A 17,641-nucleotide genomic window follows, 5' to 3' on the forward strand; every position below is an offset into this window, starting at 1 on the left:
TATTCCGAATTTGCATAAACCGGTTTTGTAAAACAGATTTTATAAAATCGAGTGTGCGCGGCCACACTAAACACATTAAATCGGTGGTGTGCGTCCATGGTCCGAGGCTAGCGTCGATTTCTGGAGCGTTGCACTGTGGGTAGCTATCCCGTAGCTATCCCATAGTTCCCGCAGCCTCCCCCGCCCCTTGGCATTTCCGGGTTGAGATCCCAGTGCCTGATGGGGCAAAAATCATTTTCGCGGGTGGTTCTGGGTACAGCCTCACCCCTCCCTCCCTCCCTGACAGCGGCAGACAACCGTTTCGCGCCTTTTTTGCTTGGTGAACCGTGCAGACGCCATAGCACAGCAAGCATGGACCCTGCTCAGCTCCATACCGCAATCGTGGATGTTTTAAACACCTCGCGCACTCTCGTGCAGTATATGCTGAACCAGGACCTTCGAACCGAGGCGAGTAAGAGGCGGATACGGCAGCGCGGCGATGACAGTGATGAGGACGTGGACACAGAATTATCTCAAACCGCGGGCCCCGGCGCTTTGGAGATCCTGATGGTAATGGGGCAGATTCTATCCATTGAACGCCGATTTTGGGCCCGGGAAACAAGCACTGACTGGTGGGACCGCATTGTGTTGCAGGTGTGGGACGATTCCCAGTGGCTGCGAAACTTTCGCATGCGTAAGGGCACTTTCATGGAACTTTGTGACTTGCTTGCCCCTGCCCTGAAACGCCATAATACCAAGATGAGAGCAGCCCTCACAGTAGAGAAGCGAGTGGCGATAGCCCTGTGGAAGCTTGCAACGCCAGACAGCTACCGGTCAGTCGGGAATCAATTTGGAGTTGGAAAATCTACTGTGGGGGCTGCTGTGATGCAAGTAGCCAAAGCAATCACTAAGCTGCTGCTACGAAAGGTTGTGACTCTGGGAAACGTGCAGGCCATAGTGGATGGCTTTGCTGCAATGGGATTCCCTAACTGTGGGGGGGCGATAGATGGAACCCATATCCCTATCTTGGCACCGCAGCACCAGGGCACCCAGTACGTAAACCGGAAGGGGTACTTTTCAATGGTGCTGCAAGCACTGGTGGATCACAAGGGACGTTTCACAAACATCCACGCGGGATGGCCAGGGAGGGTTCATGACGCTCGCGTATTCAGAAGCACTACTCTGTTTAAACGGCTGCAACAAGGGACTTACTTCCCAGACCAGAAAATAACAGTTGGGGATGTTGAAATGCCTGTCGTTATCCTGGGGGACCCAGCCTACCCCTTGATGCCATGGCTCATGAAGCCATACACAGGCAGCCTGGACAGTGGTCAGGATCTGTTCAATTACAGGCTGAGCAAGTGCAGAATGGTGGTGGAATGTGCATTTGGCCGTTTAAAGGCGCGCTGGCGCACATTACTGACTCGCTCAGACCTCAGCCAAACCAATGTCCCCTATGTTATTGCTGCTTGCTGTATTCTCCACAATCTCTGTGAGAGTAAGGGGGAGACCTTTATGGCGGGGTGGGAGGCTGAGGCAAATCACCTGGCCGCTGATTACGCGCAGCCAGACACCAGGGAGATTAGAAGAGCACACCAGGAAGCGGTGCGCATCAGAGAAGCTTTGAAAACGAGCTTCATCAATGGCCAGGGTACAGTGTGACTGCTGTGTTTGTTGATGAACACCCAACCCCCTTGATTGACTCAGTCCCTGTAAGCAACTCCCCCTCCCCCTTCGAGTACAGCTTACTTATGCAAATAAAGTCACTCATTTAAAAAGCATGAATTCTTTATTGATTCATTATAAAAAGAGGGAGAGAAGTAAGGGTGTGCTTTGGGAGGAGGAAAGGAGGGATGGAGAAGGCCATTAAAAAAATAAAATTCAGAGTAACGACATCCTTCTGGTTGGGCTGTCCACGGGGGTGGAGTGGGCGGGTGCACGGAGCCTCCCCCCACGCGTTCTTACACGTCTGGGTGAGGAGGCTAAGGAACATGGTGAGGGGGGAGGGTGGTTATACAGGGGCTGCAGCGGCACTCTGTGATCCTGCTGCCGTTCCTGAAGCTCCACAAGACGCCGGAGCATGTCAGTTTGATCACGCAGCAGCCCCAGAGTTGCATCCCGCCACCGCTGATCTTCCTGCCGCCACCGCTGATTTTCCTGCCGGTCTTCCTGCCGCCACCTCTCATCTCGGTTGTCCCTCCTGTCCTCACGTTCATCCCTCCTGTCCTCACGTTCACTGGCCTCTTTCCTGTAATTTGAAACCACGTCCTTCCACTCATTCAGATGAGCTCTTTCATTGCGTGTAACTTCCATAATATCCGAGAACATCTCATCTCGCGTCTTCTTTTTCCTCCGCCTTATCTGTGCTAGCCTTTGGGATGGAGGAGGGACGCTTGAAATATTTGCAGCTGCATGAGGGAGATAAATATTTAGAAAGATACATTTTACAGAACAATGGTTATACTCTTTCACAGTGAAAAGCACTATTCACCTTACATAGCACATGTGATTTCCCTACAAGGTCGCATTTTTCATCTTAATAGTGCCTGCTTGCAACTCTTGGGTTACAGATCTCAGACACAGGTCCAGGCATCAGGATTCAGCTTGCATGCGGCCATGGTAAGCCACTGTCTCAGTGATTTACCCTCCCCCCCCAACGCATGGGTTATTCCACGCTATGGGCCTGGTAATAAAAAACCTTACCCCCTCCCCCCCACCCACTGCTTGTCCGGTAGCTTGGGGAAGATCGCCTCGCCGGTGACCAAACAGAAAAGATCATCGGCATTTCACTCCTCCCCTCCCCCCGCTTCGCTACGTGCAGGAAAGTGTTTTTTTTAAGCTGCTGCATTCCACGAACCCAGTAGAAAAATGGCCACCCCCCCTTACTTAAATTCCTGATTTCTAACCAGGTTATCCTGAACGATATCACTTTGCTGAGGATAACAGAACAAGATAAAGAGCGCATGCTTCTTGAATGCCAGCAGTCACCGGGACCATACGCCGCTATGCTTTGCCACGCAATGATACCTGATTACTTGCTACATGCATGGCATGGTAAAGTGTCCTACCATGGTGGGCGGAACAAGGATGCTTTGCCCAGAAACCTTCTGCAAAGGCTTCTGGAGTACCTACAGGAGCGCTTCATCGAGATGTCCCTGGAGGATTTCCTCTCAATCCCCGGACATGTTAACAAACTTTTCTAAGTAACTATACTGTCTGCGAATGCGTCCCAAGTCCTCAGGGCAAATCAATCATTAAAAAAGGCTTGCTTAAAAAACACTGTTTGCTATTTGCAAAGGTACACTCACCAGAGCTCCCTTCCATGGCGTCATTCTCTGGAATAGTTGCTTGTGAGGGCTGGGAGCAGGGTAATTCCGTCAGGGTGATAAAAAGCTCCTGGCTGCTGGGGGTCACGGAGTGCTGTGTGCTCTCTGCGAGGTCTTCCTCCTCTTCTTCATCTTCATCTTCCCCGTCTGACATGGCAGAGATTACAACCCCCACCTCGGAATCCACGGTCAGGGGTGGGGTACTTGTGGCGCAGCCCCCTAAAATTGCATGCAGCTCAGCATAGAAGCGGCATGTTTTTCGACCTGCCCCGGACCTTCCGTTTGCTTCTTTGGTTTTCTGGTAGGCTTGTCTGAGCTCCTTAACTTTCACTCTGCACTGCACGGAGTCCCTGCTGTGGCCTTTATCCGTCATAGACTTAGAAATTCTTTCAAATACTTTTTCATTTCGTCTTTTGGAACGCAGTTCTGTTAGCACTGAATCCTCTCCCCATATAGCGATCAGATCCATTACCTCCCGAGCGGTCCATGCTGGGGCTCTTTTTCGATTCTCAGGAGACTGCATTGTTAACTGTGCTGATGAGCTGTGCGTGGTCACCTGTGATGATGAGCTCTCCACGCTGGGGAAGCAGGAAATGAATTTCAAAAGTTCGCGGGGCTTTTCCTGTCTACCTGGCCAGTGCATCCGAGTTGAGAATGCTGTCCAGAGCGGTCAGTGGTGCACTGTGGGATAGCTCCCGGAGGCCAATACCGTCGATTGCGGCCACACTAACCCTATTCCGATATGTTAATACCGATATTAGCGCTACTCCTCTCGTCGGGCAGGAGTACAGAAACCGATTTAAAGAGCCATTAAAATCGATATAAGGTGCCTCCTAGTGTGGACGGTTGTGGCGTTAAATCGGTTTTAGGCTCCTAAAACCGATTTAAACGCCTAGTGTAGACCAGGCCTTAGAAATCCCAAACAACTTTTTCTTCACTCCTGCCAGTCATCTGCTCCCTCTTGCCATCTGTCCTGAACTAGTCCCCTTTCTTCTCCCAAATGGGACCCCCATCCCCTGCCTCTCTTCTGCATTCCCTCTTTTCCTCTATGACCAGTTGGGCTGTTAATTCCGATGGAATAAATGAGCCCAGCGAGTCAAAGGCATTAGCATGACTCTGTCACTGTCCGACACGAAACATTAAGCATGGCTTGGGGTTTTGAGCACAGAGACCTGCTTAGTCCCAGGACAACAACCACCAATCAATTGTTTTAAACCTTTTCTTAAAGATACAAAAAAAGAAGGAAAAACAGCAAGAGCATTTAGAAAGGAGAGGATGAAGTAAGGCTTTGATTTTAACAGTATCTCTTACTCCCTTTCCCTTTAGCTGCAGAAAGCTGCTTATAGGGAAGAGTACCTGACAGTTTTTAAATCATGTTAAAGATGATGATAAATGTCCTTTTTGGAAAAAATTAAAAAGATGAGTTGAAATGAGCTGCAGCTGTTCTGGTGGAAGTCCAGTCTTGCTTCCTTAGGCTAAAACAAGACAAAAGAGGGTGAAAAGAACAGCAAAGATAGAAGATGCAGCTCTGTTTTTGGTGCTGACTTTCACTTGCAATGTCTTTGCTGGAGAAACACGGGCCCAGCACGTGGTCTGATCAGCCGCGCTGAGACCTGTCAAACTTATGCCAATGTTGGGCTGTTTAGGGCATTGCTTTCAGCTGCCTTTCTGGTCGCAGGCTCAGAGCAGTGTTGCAAAAAATGGCGTTGTCTAAGCCAGATTCCCCGTGGATAGCTATCCTCCCCGTGGATAGCTCCTGCTGGTACCCAGCCTGAGGAGTAGCACTCTCATGACCCCCACTGTTTCCATCTGCTGTGCCTCCTAAGTGTGATTCCTTGACAGGCAGGCGTGGGCAGATGCAGAGCTCCTGGGACTTCAGGGGTGAATTTAATTCACTGACTTCCTGGTGAGTGATCGTAAAGGGAGCCCGAGTGTCTGCAGCATCCCCTGCCCTGGCTGTCTTGCTGGGAGGGGTGTTGAATGCCAGCGCTGCTCCTCGGGGATGATGGAAGAGTCAAGCCCATGTTTGTTTTCTCCCCAATCTCTCAATAGGTTGTGAACGACTTGAAGGCTGCAGACCAAGGCAGTGCCGCCATCCTGCACATCTCAGATGGATCCTACTACATCCGGGTGGTCGTCTCCCCGGAAGCTGTGCAGATGGCAGAATGGTGGGTTTCACCTTGTCTGTCGACCCTTGCTGGGGTAACTGTGCACTGCAGCTGGTGGCCAGGTTCTCAGCAGATCTCAGTGAAAGTTGGGTTGGGCTAAATCAGTAGCTGGGTGGGAGGCCTATGTGGAAAGCCCAGGTGCTGCTGGAAGTAACTTATCTACTGTCCCAGCATGACGCTTGGAGGTGCCATGCTGCAAACTGTGCTGCCTTTGAGTGGAGATTTCAGCAGAGGTCCTGTTTGTTTGGGATCGTTAAAGATCCAGTGGCACTTTACACAGGAGTCACAGAGCTTAGCCAGGACATCAGGGCTACTGGTAACTTCAGGTGGTTCCATTCTGCCTCTCTAACTTCCCTCTGCAGTTTCAGTTGGATCTGGTGTCCTTCACTTCCTGTCCTAAACAGTCTGTGTAGGGCTGCTGTATGTGCCATCCCCAACGTGGGTAAAGAGATTATACTGGTCTATAACCCTCCTTGGGACTCCCCTGGCTACAAGCTGGTATGAGGTGTAAGGAGCTGTGTTCATTTTGCTCAGCACAAGGTTTGAAAGTCGCCCCATTTTCCAATTTCATTTTCAAAGGCAGAATTACAATCGTATGTGGAAAATTTGTGAATTGGCCCTTTAGGAAAAACAATGGAAGGAAAACACTTCTGCCATTTCTGCAGTGTTGCCTTTCTTCTTATCCACTAGCTCTAAGCTAAATGTCAATGGAAGAGAAGACATGGGCAGCAAACGTCCTGCTGATGTTCTCAGTGTCTCGCTTCCAGAGACAGACATTGCTCCTCATGATCCTTTCCCGAGCCGGGGGGTTCCTCCCAGCGTAGAGAACTGGTTGTTCGTGCCAGAAACACTCAGATCCCCAGCCGGCAGAGGAGCTCTGTGAGCATATGTGGAATTAAGTGAACATTTATGAGCCTCCTGTTAGCAGCCTTAGTCCGATATACACTCTTAAGAGCGAGTGGTGCTTCTGAGGCTCCGTTGGAGTGTCCCTTGCTGTCTCCCAACAAGGTTTCACCTGTAGTTCCCATTCTCACAGTTGAGGGAGTCTCCCACTGGCATCTCTGTCTCCCAATCCCGCCTTCCCTGCAATCTCCTCTCGGGGAGGCAGCAGCATCCAGTCACTAGGCATCGGAGTCACAAGATTTGAGTTCTGGGTCCAATTCTGTCGCAGTGTCCTGGGGCAGGTCACTTCCCCTCTGACCCTTCATCTCCTCATCTGTGAAATGGGGATAATACTCACCAGCCTTGGTAAAGGGGTTTGAGAGCAAGGCAGGAAAAGCTTTATGTAAGTGCGCAGGATGATTGCTCTTGTGACACTGGGTGTTGCCTGGCTATGTAAGTGCAGCTGTGTGCTGGACATTAGCTAACAGCACTGGGGCAAACCACAGGTTTGTGCTAGGGTCAGACTAGAGGCTGCCCTATGGCTTAGCCTGAACTCCTCAGTCATGCAGGCAGCAATTCATCCCGTGCTGATACAAAGCAGCTCATCCTACTGCAGGATTCTGCCTCTCGCATAATCAGCCAGTGCCTGCCAGTTCTGTGTCCAGACTCTGCTGCCGCTGCAATGTTTGCAGCGGATGAATCACGGCTCAGTCTCGCTCTCTCCTGGCATGCACCAGGCTGAGCTCTGCAGCAATGACTGTTGGAAAACTCTTGGGAGCAAAGCCTTATGTTCCGAACATGAAAATTTTAATCCTGGCTCCACCACTGAGTCATGCCGTGGCCTTGAGCCAAGTTACTTAACCTGTCTGCCTCAGCTTCCCCATCAAAGGCTGGTACGTATTATAATTCCCCATTTTACAGATGGTAAAGTGCCGTGCCTGTTGTCAGTAGTGGAGTCACGGATAGCATGCAGGCCGCGTAGCTCTAAGCACCGTGCTGCACTTGGGATCGCTTTGTTTGATAGTCGCCCAACAGGCCGATTTCTAACAGCACTGCTGAGTTGGAGCAGCGGTTCTAGAGTCCTCTCACAGGCCATCACTCAACTGCTCGTGCACGTTTGAGACCATTTGTCGCTCACAAACTTGTTTTGCTGCTCTCTGTTTCCTAGTGTTCAACTGCAGTCTGGGTTCTCCAACATCATTGGCAGGATTATCATCTTGCAGAAGTACATGGTGTGCTTCCAGGAGGAGACCAAAGCGGTAAGGCTCTGTCTGTCTCAGCGGCCATGGGATCCACCAGCTGAGCAAAGTGATGGGGGTCATACTCTAGGGTGACCCTGTGCCCTGCTCTCTGGATATTCTAATGCTCTTGGATCCCGCTGAGATGCCTTGTGTGGGACAGGCAGCTGCCCTCACCAAGGGCCCAGAATGAAACGTAAGCAGCGCGTAGCTCCCCTTGTGCAGCTGGAAACCCTTCGGCTCACTTTGTTGTGTGGCTGAGGTGTTCAGCAAATGTTACAGCAGTGTGACAGTTCCCTCCGGGATGCCACCAGAGCTCGCCTGACCCACCAGCCTGGGCTCCCTTTACTGTACTGCTGTGACAAAGCCAAGCCTCCTCCAGCATGCATGCAGGTCGGGATACACCCAACTGCAGCACAACACACACAGGTTCTTTAACCACCCCCTGCATGGGAAGGCAAAGCTAAGGCACCTCCCCATTCCTAAGGAATGCACTGGGCTGCCAGGGTGTCACAGACCTGATGGCAAAATACTGCGGAGGAGAATGCTTGAGGGAAGGAGGGGAATTGAGCTGTCTGGGAAAGGAATAGACTCTGGATCCTCGAGGGAAGGAACATGAGCCTCTCCACACATCCAAGTCTAGTTCCATAGCCTCTGGTTCACCCCATGTTCACAACAGAGACGGATGGTGCACATGTAAACTCATTCTGCTCTAGCAACACCTTGAGTGACCCCAGTAACTGCTGCCTGCCAGGGCTTCCAGCTGTGTTTACGAGGCTTAACCCTTGCTTTGGGCTAGAGATGGAGCTGGTGCTTTAAGCCGTGACTATTTTTGCCTAGGAGCACTAGGTGGAGCTCCAAAACTAGCACCTCCAATGCGGCCCCTGTGCGGGCAGGCGAATGGTGTGGACCTTCCCAGTATGACCTGCCCTGAAGGGTGGGTGCTCCTTCGCTAGGGAACCGGCTCCTAGCTGTGTGGTCAACAGCAGCCTCCGCTCTCTGAGCATGCAGGCAGGCATATTTCATGGCCTGCTGGGCCTCCTCTCCCGCCTTGCTGTGGGCAGCCAGCCTTGTGAAGCTCACTGGACTGACGGGTGATGTACTGCAGAGAGCTCCTCTCCACCACACCTCTTCCCTCCCCCGTGCCTTCTTCCTGAAGGGTCCCCCACCTTCCCAAGTGAATACAACCCTCCCCAGCTCCCTGTCCTTCAGCCGCAGGCCCGTCCTTGGGCCTGGCTCGGCAGCACGCTGCTGTCACTCTGGCTCTGCCTTTCAGCCGTGGCTCACCTCACCTGGTGCCTCCAGTCCTACATCCCACCCCTCTACCTTATGTGTGGTCGGCGCCTGGGCACTGCAGCCTGAGTTGCCTCTCCCCAGGCTGCCTCCAGGTCTTCAGGCTCATGCCTGCTCCTGGCCTGGGTCTTGGCTGCCCCGAGGGATGGTTTGCAGAACAGTGGGCCACGCCTGCCATGGGTCCCTCGGGCCTGATGAATAAGTCCCTCATTGGTCCATTCAACATCTCCGATGCAAAACAGCCTCTGCTGGCATGCCAGGATGCAAATTAGGCCCTCCCATGCCCCAGGGGCGGGCATGGGGATAGTGTGTTGTGGATGCACCACCTGGGTATGGAATATTCTGGAGGGCATGGGATGGAGATGGGAGTGCAGCCCCCAGTTGCTAACTGTTCTGGATGGGAGTAGGGTGTATGGTAGAATGTTCTGGGGTGCCACCTGGGCACAGAAAGCCCTGGAAAGGGTGAGGGGGGTGGAGGGCATGGCAGCGCAGCATGGCTGATATGGAATGGGCCTTGATGGGGGGTGGAGAGACAGCATGTTAGATTATAGATGGATGTGGGAAAGAGCCGGTGAGCATCAGAACATTTGGAATGAGGAGACAGCATAGATGTGGGATGGTACATGGGAGTTGGGAGGTGGGGTCCGTCCCTCGGCGAGGGGCTAGCCGGGGGGTGCATCGCCTTGCTCCAGCCTGGCTTGCCAAACCGGCCTGAGGCTGGAGCCAGGCTCAGGCCCTGCCCTGGAGAGGGAGACAGTCTGCAGAGGGCTAGGCTGTGCCTGGAGGGGGCAGACGGGGACAGGCAGCGCTCAGAGGTTTGTGACTTGAGCCTGAGCAGCCCAATCCTTTCACAGTCCAAAAAAATAGCAGGACTGTTTGTGGATGCCCCAGCTAGAGCCAAGGGGAGGGAGGGGGTCCATGGATGTGGTTGCTTGCAGTATATTATTCAGCCACTAGTGTCGGGTGTGTGTGTTTGGTTGTGGTACATGTATTCAGACACTAGATGTGTGTGTGTGAGAGTGATTCAGGCACTGGGGCGTGTGTCTTTGGTACACTATTCAGACCCATGCCGGCAGGGGTGGGGGGGTGAGAGAGCTTGCAGTACGTTATTCAGCCACTAGAGGTCTCTGCTATCAGGCGCCGTGGCAGCCAGGCCGGTGGCTGGGCCTAGGCTGTGGGACGCCCGCCCACCCACCTGCAGCTGGGGCCGGGCTGTTATCCCACATAGCCGGGGAGCACCGAGGCGAGGGGGCCCCGTTCCGCTCTCCTGCTCCCTCCAACTGCCCCGGCCCCTACACCTCACACCCCTCATTTGCTGAGGGGCTTGGTGGAGACCCTGCCCTCGCTCACTGGGCCCTCCCAGGGGGGTGCTGCTGCCCCCTTGTGGGGAGCAGGTTGCTTTGCTGTGCGCCCCGCGCCTGACACTGCCTGTCTGTCCCTTCCAGGAGGAGTGCGAGTTCTACCTGTCCCTCCACCAGTTCATCGTGTTGCCCTTGCAGAGGCAGAGGATGGAGGCGCTGAACTGGTAAGGCCTCAGCTGGTGTGGCGGCTGCTGGCGCGCACACGCTTCCCCCCTCACTGAGTTTGCAGCTGGGGATGGGGGCCCCATGGGTGTCCCGCACCCCCAAGGCAAAGCCAAGAGATTGCAAACGGTGCGTCGACTGGCCCATGTGTTGCACGACTGTGCACGGGGATGATGCCAGAAAGACCCCAGTATCGCACCCTCCAACTTTTAATTTTATCACCCCCAACCCCTCACCTAGAAGCTTGTGGGGTTAGCAGCAGCCAGATTCTCTTCCCCCCGCCCGAGAGAAGGAAGCCAGAGGGGTTGTGCAGCTCTCTCTGCACTGGGGTGAGAGCCGTGGGGCGTACCAGCCATCTGCTTACAGGGGAAGGGGCTATGCCTCGTGCTGAGGGATCAGGTTGTTTGCAGCACGTCCAGCAGCTCTGATTGACTCTCTTCTTCCCCCCCCGCCTGCAGGAGACAGGGAATGGAGAAGGCCAATAGCTGGGGATTTCCCTGGAGAGCAGGGTTTTTCCCTGCAGGCCTGTCACAGGGGCAGAAAACCACCCTCTGTGTGGGAACTGCATAGAGTTGGCGGTCTGGGATCCCATCTGCCTCTTTACCCCTCTGAGGGCCTGTCGCAGCGTCCCTCACTTAGTCTGCATGCAGCTCATGGCATGGACATTTCTTGCAAATTTATGGCGGGTCATGGAATTGAGGCCCTGGCTGCAGATGCTGTGAAAATCTCCACCTATCAGATGCTTTTTGGAAAGCAAAATATATATATATATATACACGAGAGACTCATACCAGACAGGGCCCTTTGGCTGGATGGAAGATTTGCTAAACTGCATGCCCACACTCCTAGCTCTTCCAGGGATGATATTTTTGTGCCTTTGCTATGGTCTTGGAAGGAGTAACCATCATTCACCATTTTCATAGATCAGTACGTGCTTGCACAAGATCCCAGGCAGAGTGAGGCATAGAACCCAGGTCTCTAACAGAGCAGAGCTAAGTCTTGACCTCTTTACCACACAACCTTCCATAGGAACTTCTCCAGTGAGGTGCCTCTGTGACCCCGCTAGCACAGTACAGGGCTGGGTCACCCTTTAGCAACTAGACCATGTACAGAGGTTTGAGTCTACTACTACTTCCATGCTAAGAGATCTGCTCCTTCAGCTCAAGTGGGTGAGTCTCTTATTTTTACATCCAGCGGTCCCAGGTCCAGTCCTCGCAGTGGCGCTGGGCTGGGCTCTCACCACAATCTGCTCTGAGGCTGGGAACAGAAACTTAGAATCCTGGGGCCAGGTCCTCAAACATCCATTTATTTCAATGGGAGTTAGGCACCTAAATACCTTTTGGGGATCTCAGCCCTAATGCCCAGTGTCCCCTTGAAGTCCCTCAAATACTTGGAGTCAGAGTTGGGTTGGGGTTTCTTTTAACTTCCTCTGCAGCGTGAGCAGTGGGGATCATCTGGTCATATCTCACTTAATCAATCCCCTGCCGTTGCCGGGGCCTCAGATATTGATGCACCTGGGTCCCTCCTGGTCTCCGCTTGTGGACCTCAGTAGTTCAGTCTCCTGAGGACTGTAATCCTTTGGTGTAATTATGGTTGTTGGATTTACTAGGCAGTGGCTGGGTGTATTGATGGCCTATGATAGAGAGGAGATGGGACTAGAAGATGGTCCCCTCTGGCTTTGAACTCCAGAACACTCCAACTTGTGTACCCCGCTAGCAATATGTGATGGGTCAGTCCAGAGCTTGGCAGCTCTTCAGGGCAGGGACAGTCTCTTACTCTGTGGCTGTACAGTGCGTAGCCCATCAGGGCTCTGATCTCAGCTGGGGTCTCTATTGCGAGCTAAAATCGCCTCGCTCACTGTTTGGGTGAGTTGGGAGTACAGTGGGGTGCTTACACACAGTGGGGTACGTGGGATGGGCAGAATTCAGAAGACTGACCCAAAATCACAATAGAATTTTAAAACTCATGATTTTGGGGGCAATTTTATAAAATCATAGAAATGGGCTGGAAGGGAGTCACCTAAGCCAGCTCCCTGCACTGAGGCAGGGCCAAGGAAACCTAGACCAGCCCTGACAGGGGTTTGTCCAAACTGTTCTTAAACCTCCAGTGATGGGGATTGCACAGCCTCCCTCGGGCATATTGCAGAACTTACCTGTCTTGTAGAACCGGAAGGGACCCTGAAGGGTCATTGAGTCCAGCCCCCTGCCTTCACTAGCAGGGCCCAGTACTGTTTTTGCCCTAGATCCCTAAGTGGCCCCCTCAAGGATTGAACTCTCACACCTGGGTTTAGCAGGCCACAGCTCAAACCACTGAGCCAGCCCCCCCCTTTACCCCTCCTGAGAGTTGGAAAGTTTTTCTAGTATCTAACCTACATCTCCCTGGCTGCAGATTAAGCCCATCACTTCAGTGGGCATGGAGAGCAATTGATCATCATGCTCTTTATAACACTCCTTAACATCGTGAAGACCGTAATGAGGGCCCCACTCAGTCTTTTCTCCAGGCTAACCGTGCCCAGCTGTTCTAACCTTTCCTCGCAGGCCTTTTTGGGGTGTCTGACTCAGGTTTTTGAACCCGCGGGGCTGGCCATTCTGCGGTCTCTGCAGAACCCCTCAGTACTTCTCTGGCCCAGCTGCTTGGGCACTGCAGGGGTTGAAGGCATGTCGTCAGTCATTGAGGCTGTCACCAGAGCCCGTGTGAGGGTTCTCTAAACCCCTTATATGCCCCGGGTCCCTGTTGTTCCATGGAGGCTCTCTGTCGCTCTAAACTGCCGTTCTCCACCTGGCTTTCATCACATCACCCTTGGCGGCTGTCTTTGTGACCGACCCTCCCACGTGTTCTAGCTCATCTGCTCTTTCGGGGAGGCGATGAGGGAAGGGGGAGATGAAGGCTTCAAGGAAATAGCGCTGCATACTACAGCCAGGGCAGCGCCTTGTGTGGGCGTGGGGGGTAGGCTGCTGCACCAGTAACCAAGACTCTTTGTTGTTGCAGTAATCAGGAGCCCTCAATCCTCCAGAAGATAAAGGAACTGTGGCAGTGAGTACATGACCCAGTTATGGCATCATTTTCCTGACTTGCCGAGAGCTGTGCTAGGTCAGGGCATGGGTAGTTCTGACTAGTGAGAGGAGGTGCGGCTGTGATTGACTTTAGCAGGAGTCATCAAAACAAGCTGGTTTTCATGGCTGAGCGTGTTCATGGTTGGGATGAAAAGTGAGGGTGTTGGCCCTTGTGCTTCAGGGCGTGAGGAAACTTCGCCTACTGGCCACGTATTCCTCCTGAGCGAGCAGTGGCTCGGAGGGGCCGCGGGGCCATTGCCTTGCTTGTGAATGGCTCCCTTAGTGTGCAGAAGGCTGAGACTCTGCCTTACAACTTCCACTGCTCACCTCCTGTTTGGGGTTTGCTGCTGCAGAGCAGCATGCTTCCCTTCATCGCCCAACTCCCTTTGCAGGGCTGAGACAATGGGTTCGCTCCCCTGTGTCTCAGTGCAAGCGTTGCACACGGACGTGCCAGGCTAGCTTGTTCCCAGAAAGGCCCATCTCCTCAGAGAAGTGCAGGGCTTTGCCTGCAGCAAATCGGTACAGACGCTCCCCGGGTTACGCAAGGTCGATCTACGTAAATCCGCACTTATGGAAAAAGGTTTGTGGGTTTTTTGGTTTTGGGTTTTTTTTGTGTAATTGTCGGGTATATGTTCCCGACTTACGCAAGGTGTTCTAGAACGGAACGCCTTGCGTAAATCGGGGAGCATCTGTATAGTGAGCTGCCGGAGTGAAATTGCTCAGGTATCAGAGAGAGAGGCCAAGGGATGGCTCGGATTCCCACAGGGGCTCAGTCCTGGGGCACTCCCCCGGCTCTGGTTTCCCTGCTGGGCCGGGGGGCACTGCATGGCCTTTGTAAGGTTTTCTGTCAGGTTCTGGGAAGGGAAGCTGTCTGGAGCCTGACCCTGGGATCTGTGTTGTTTGACTGTTGCAGGAGAGGCCTCACCCTGAAGACTGTTTCCTCCTCAGGTACAGTTTGAACAGTGACGGGGGAGGGTGGGCGGGGGTCGGTGTTGCTGACTTGTGTGAAATGAGTTGGTGGATCTCAGTTCTCAGTCCACCGTACACAGACCTCAGCCACGATGGCACTAACTGCCCGCTTTGTCGGCCGTCCCGGCGAGGAGTTGGATGTGGTTTGAAGACTGACCTGCGCTCTGGAGCTGTCTGCTCTGGGTGCGGCTGAGGCGCACTGGCGGAACAGCATGAGCAGTGCGTCCTGACTGAGAGCTTTGGGGCTGCCAGTGCAGCTACTAAACCCACTGAAAATACAGAGCCCGGGATCCTTGCCCTGATCTGCGTTGCAGTCAGAGAACCACTCTGGAGCAAAGGGCTGTAAACCCAGCCAGGCCAGCGGGAGGCCTTAGTCTTCACTAAGCACAGGGAGTTTGGCCTGCCACATGTGGCCACACTGCACTGGTATGCAATGGAGGTGTGTTTTCCCTGAGGTCAGCCTGCTCTGCCCCGCCTTCCTCTGGCCCTGGTGGCAGCTCCCTGTGGAACTCCCAGCAGCACAAAATGGCCTTAAGCGCTTGGTTAATAAAGAGTCCAGATTCATATTAACTCCCTCCCTCCTCTCCCCGCCACCCAGAAGTGACGTCCGTGCTGGTGAAAGGGGCCTGATGGACAGCCCTGGCACTGGGCACCCCGTGTGCCTTCACAGAGCATGGGCAGAGCCCCCTTCTGCACAGGAGCCTCATTGGGCAGCCTCTGACTCGTCTGCATTCTACTGAATCAGCCCCTTGCCTCTCTGCGGCAGGCTGCAAGGGGGCCGGCAGGAGGCTGTGGGCGCTTGTCCGGCAGGAGCTGCACTGAGACACCCCCATCCTGGCTCTTAGCAACCCCTGCTGTTCCAGGCCTGGGTCTTCCTGGAACCAAACCTAACCCCCAGCTGAGGGCTCGGAGCAGACCCCATTCAAACTCCCCTTCCCTTCCCCAGTGCCTTTGGGTTGCCCCCTTCTGCCCCAGAGGAGGCAGCATTTCGTGCTAAGTAATTCTCCAGCAGTACATCCTTTGCAAAGTGCTTTGGCGAGCCTGTGAGACATGGGAGACCAAGTTGTTGCTATGAGCAGAAGGGAAGTTTTGAGAGCTGTTGGTATAAAATAGCTTCTCCAGGCCCTGTGTGTGTGTCACAGCTGGGCTCTGGCTTGTGGCCTCAAGGGGGTCTCAGTGGCCTGTTGACATGGGCGCGTCTGTCCCCCTCTAGGGATGTCGGTGTCTCAGTTAATGATCGACATAGGGCAGAGACGGCTCCAGGTTTTGAAGCAGAATGTTGAGGATTGCTTGGATTTACTGGACCCAAGTGAGGTGCCAGCCATAGGGGAGAGGCTCCCTGTCACCAGCTGGGAGGTGGAGCGCAAGAGAGAGGTCAGTGCTGGCTGCCAGCCTGTCCTGGCTGTGCATGTGTCCAGTGATCTGGTACGGGGCCAGGTGGGGCTGAGGGGTGATGGCGGGGCTCTTCTCACAGAGGAAAGAGGTAAATCCTTCGACCTTGGGAGGGAAGGACCCAGTGTGGGAGGGGTTTTGAGTTGGAGGGAGCGAGGGTGGCTTTGCTGTGGCATACTGGCTTTTGGCATTTCTTGGGAGAGTGCTGCACTGGGTCGGGTTCCCAGAGCTCACACTGGATGCTCAGACCTAAGAGCTAAAATGAGCTCTTCTGGGCTCTCTCTCCTGGTCTGGGGAAGAGCTGCTGGTCTTCCCAGCGATGGGTCAGTGTGCCGGGCTGCCTGGACTCCCTGGCTTTTGTCTGATGTAGAAGCTGGCTAACCATTCTCATTTCAGCTGAGTAAAGACGTCTTTACAGTGCCAGTCAACTTCCTGGTGATGGGCCCGGAGGAGAAGGCGGCGATTCGTGATGCCTGCCTGGCAGGTCAGTGCCACAGCCGTACCTACAGGACACAGACTGTGCGCAACAGGCTGCAAAGTCTGCCCTTGTCTGGGCTGGGGCTCTCCCCCAGCACCTTGCAGACCTGATTTTGAGAGCTGCAGGCTCCCCGCTGGCTGTGGCTCTCCAGGAGCATGCCCAGGTCTCAGTGAGGCACCCTCTGCCTGACGCTCTCTCCGCCCCCATCTCTCACAAGCTTCCTGCACCAACCGGGTCTGCCTCTCAGAGGTGGCTCTGGAATGGGGGAAGGGCTCCTGAGCCGCATGGTTCAGTCAGGCCCTGCCTGCGGGGCTGTGCTCTCCGGGGATATTGATCCACGTGGTGCAGGACTGTGACTAGCATTCCAGTCCCTGGCCTGGCCCTTCACAGGTGCAGCTAGAATGAGGTGCTGCCTCTAGCCAGGGGATTTGCGACCCCTGTGATCTTCCCCAGTGGAGACTGGGGGGGCTGCAGTGGAGCTCTGCCCTGATGGGTACCTGTGGTTCTGAGGGGGGGCTTTAGGGTTCTCTCAGGGAAGGAGCTGAGTGAGCGAGAGGCATCCAGAGGGTGACGGCAAACCCCCTTTTCCTGCAGGAGCTCCTCACACCGTTCCTGGGAGAAGCCACCTTGACAGGGACCTGGCTGACTGTAGTGTAGTGTCATGCCCCAGTGGTGAGTAGTAGAGCCTGGGCCAGGGCCTGGATCCTGCAGCAGCTGGCTGCTCGGTTCTAGATTTTTCTTTTGGGGTTTGCCCATCGCAGCTTTCTCTCCACTGGAGCATGGGGTCCATGGAGGGGCTATTGCAATATCCCACTAGTCTTCCAGGCCCTTGTCCCTCTCTGAAACGTAAACTCTGCTATGGAGCATGGGGGGGAGTTTTGGTCGGCTGCTTGGCAGCTAACAAAGTGGGGCTGTTTGCCCCCAGTTCACAGATTGTCCATGTTAGAGGTAACCATCAATGCACCAGCTGTCTTGAAAAACAATTGTTTAAGCTGCATGTAGATTTAAAGTAAGTGGCAGCGATGCCTCTTGCCACCCCCGGCCGTCCAAGGAGCTCCAGCTTCCTCTCCCACACGCAGTCATCACCCGTGCTTCTGCCACCGCTTGGCTAGACTGCTGCTGTTAGCTCTGCAGGGGGCCAGCTCATGGCACGCAGACGTGTGCAGCAGGCGAATGTCTGTGTGCGAGGTCTCATTCTCTGAGTGCCCTTCAGGGTGCTGGCAATTAGCATGGCCTGGCCCTCTGTCCCCTAAGGGACCAGCCCTCCCTCTCCTCAGCTGGGAGGCGCTCGCTCTTGGTTCTTGGGGGGGGGGAGGGGGCCTCTGACCTGAGGGTCCCCA

At 54.1% G+C, this 17,641-nt stretch overlaps 1 protein-coding gene across 7 annotated transcripts in view; it reads left to right on the forward strand.

Moving 5' to 3' along the window:
• The window catches only part of ACD (ACD shelterin complex subunit and telomerase recruitment factor), a 38,353-nt gene that overhangs the window by 14,744 nt on the left and 5,968 nt on the right, over positions 1–17,641 (forward strand). For 6 of the 7 annotated variants that reach the window (XM_044986873.1, XM_044986874.1, XM_044986868.1 and 3 more), the window contains exons 4-11: positions 5,358–5,473; positions 7,524–7,614; positions 10,332–10,411; positions 13,398–13,442; positions 14,376–14,410; positions 15,645–15,805; positions 16,220–16,307; positions 16,896–16,973. In XM_044986873.1, the coding sequence (XP_044842808.1) occupies positions 5,358–5,473; positions 7,524–7,614; positions 10,332–10,411; positions 13,398–13,442; positions 14,376–14,410; positions 15,645–15,805; positions 16,220–16,307; positions 16,896–16,973 (694 nt within the window). The remainder of the gene's footprint in view (positions 1–5,357; positions 5,474–7,523; positions 7,615–10,331; positions 10,412–13,397; positions 13,443–14,375; positions 14,411–15,644; positions 15,806–16,219; positions 16,308–16,895; positions 16,974–17,641) is intronic. The other variant, XM_044986869.1, reaches the window with a different exon arrangement.

Source organism: Mauremys mutica, chromosome 14 (genome assembly GCF_020497125.1).
Source record: "Mauremys mutica isolate MM-2020 ecotype Southern chromosome 14, ASM2049712v1, whole genome shotgun sequence".
NCBI classification, from domain to species: Eukaryota; Metazoa; Chordata; order Testudines; family Geoemydidae; genus Mauremys; species Mauremys mutica.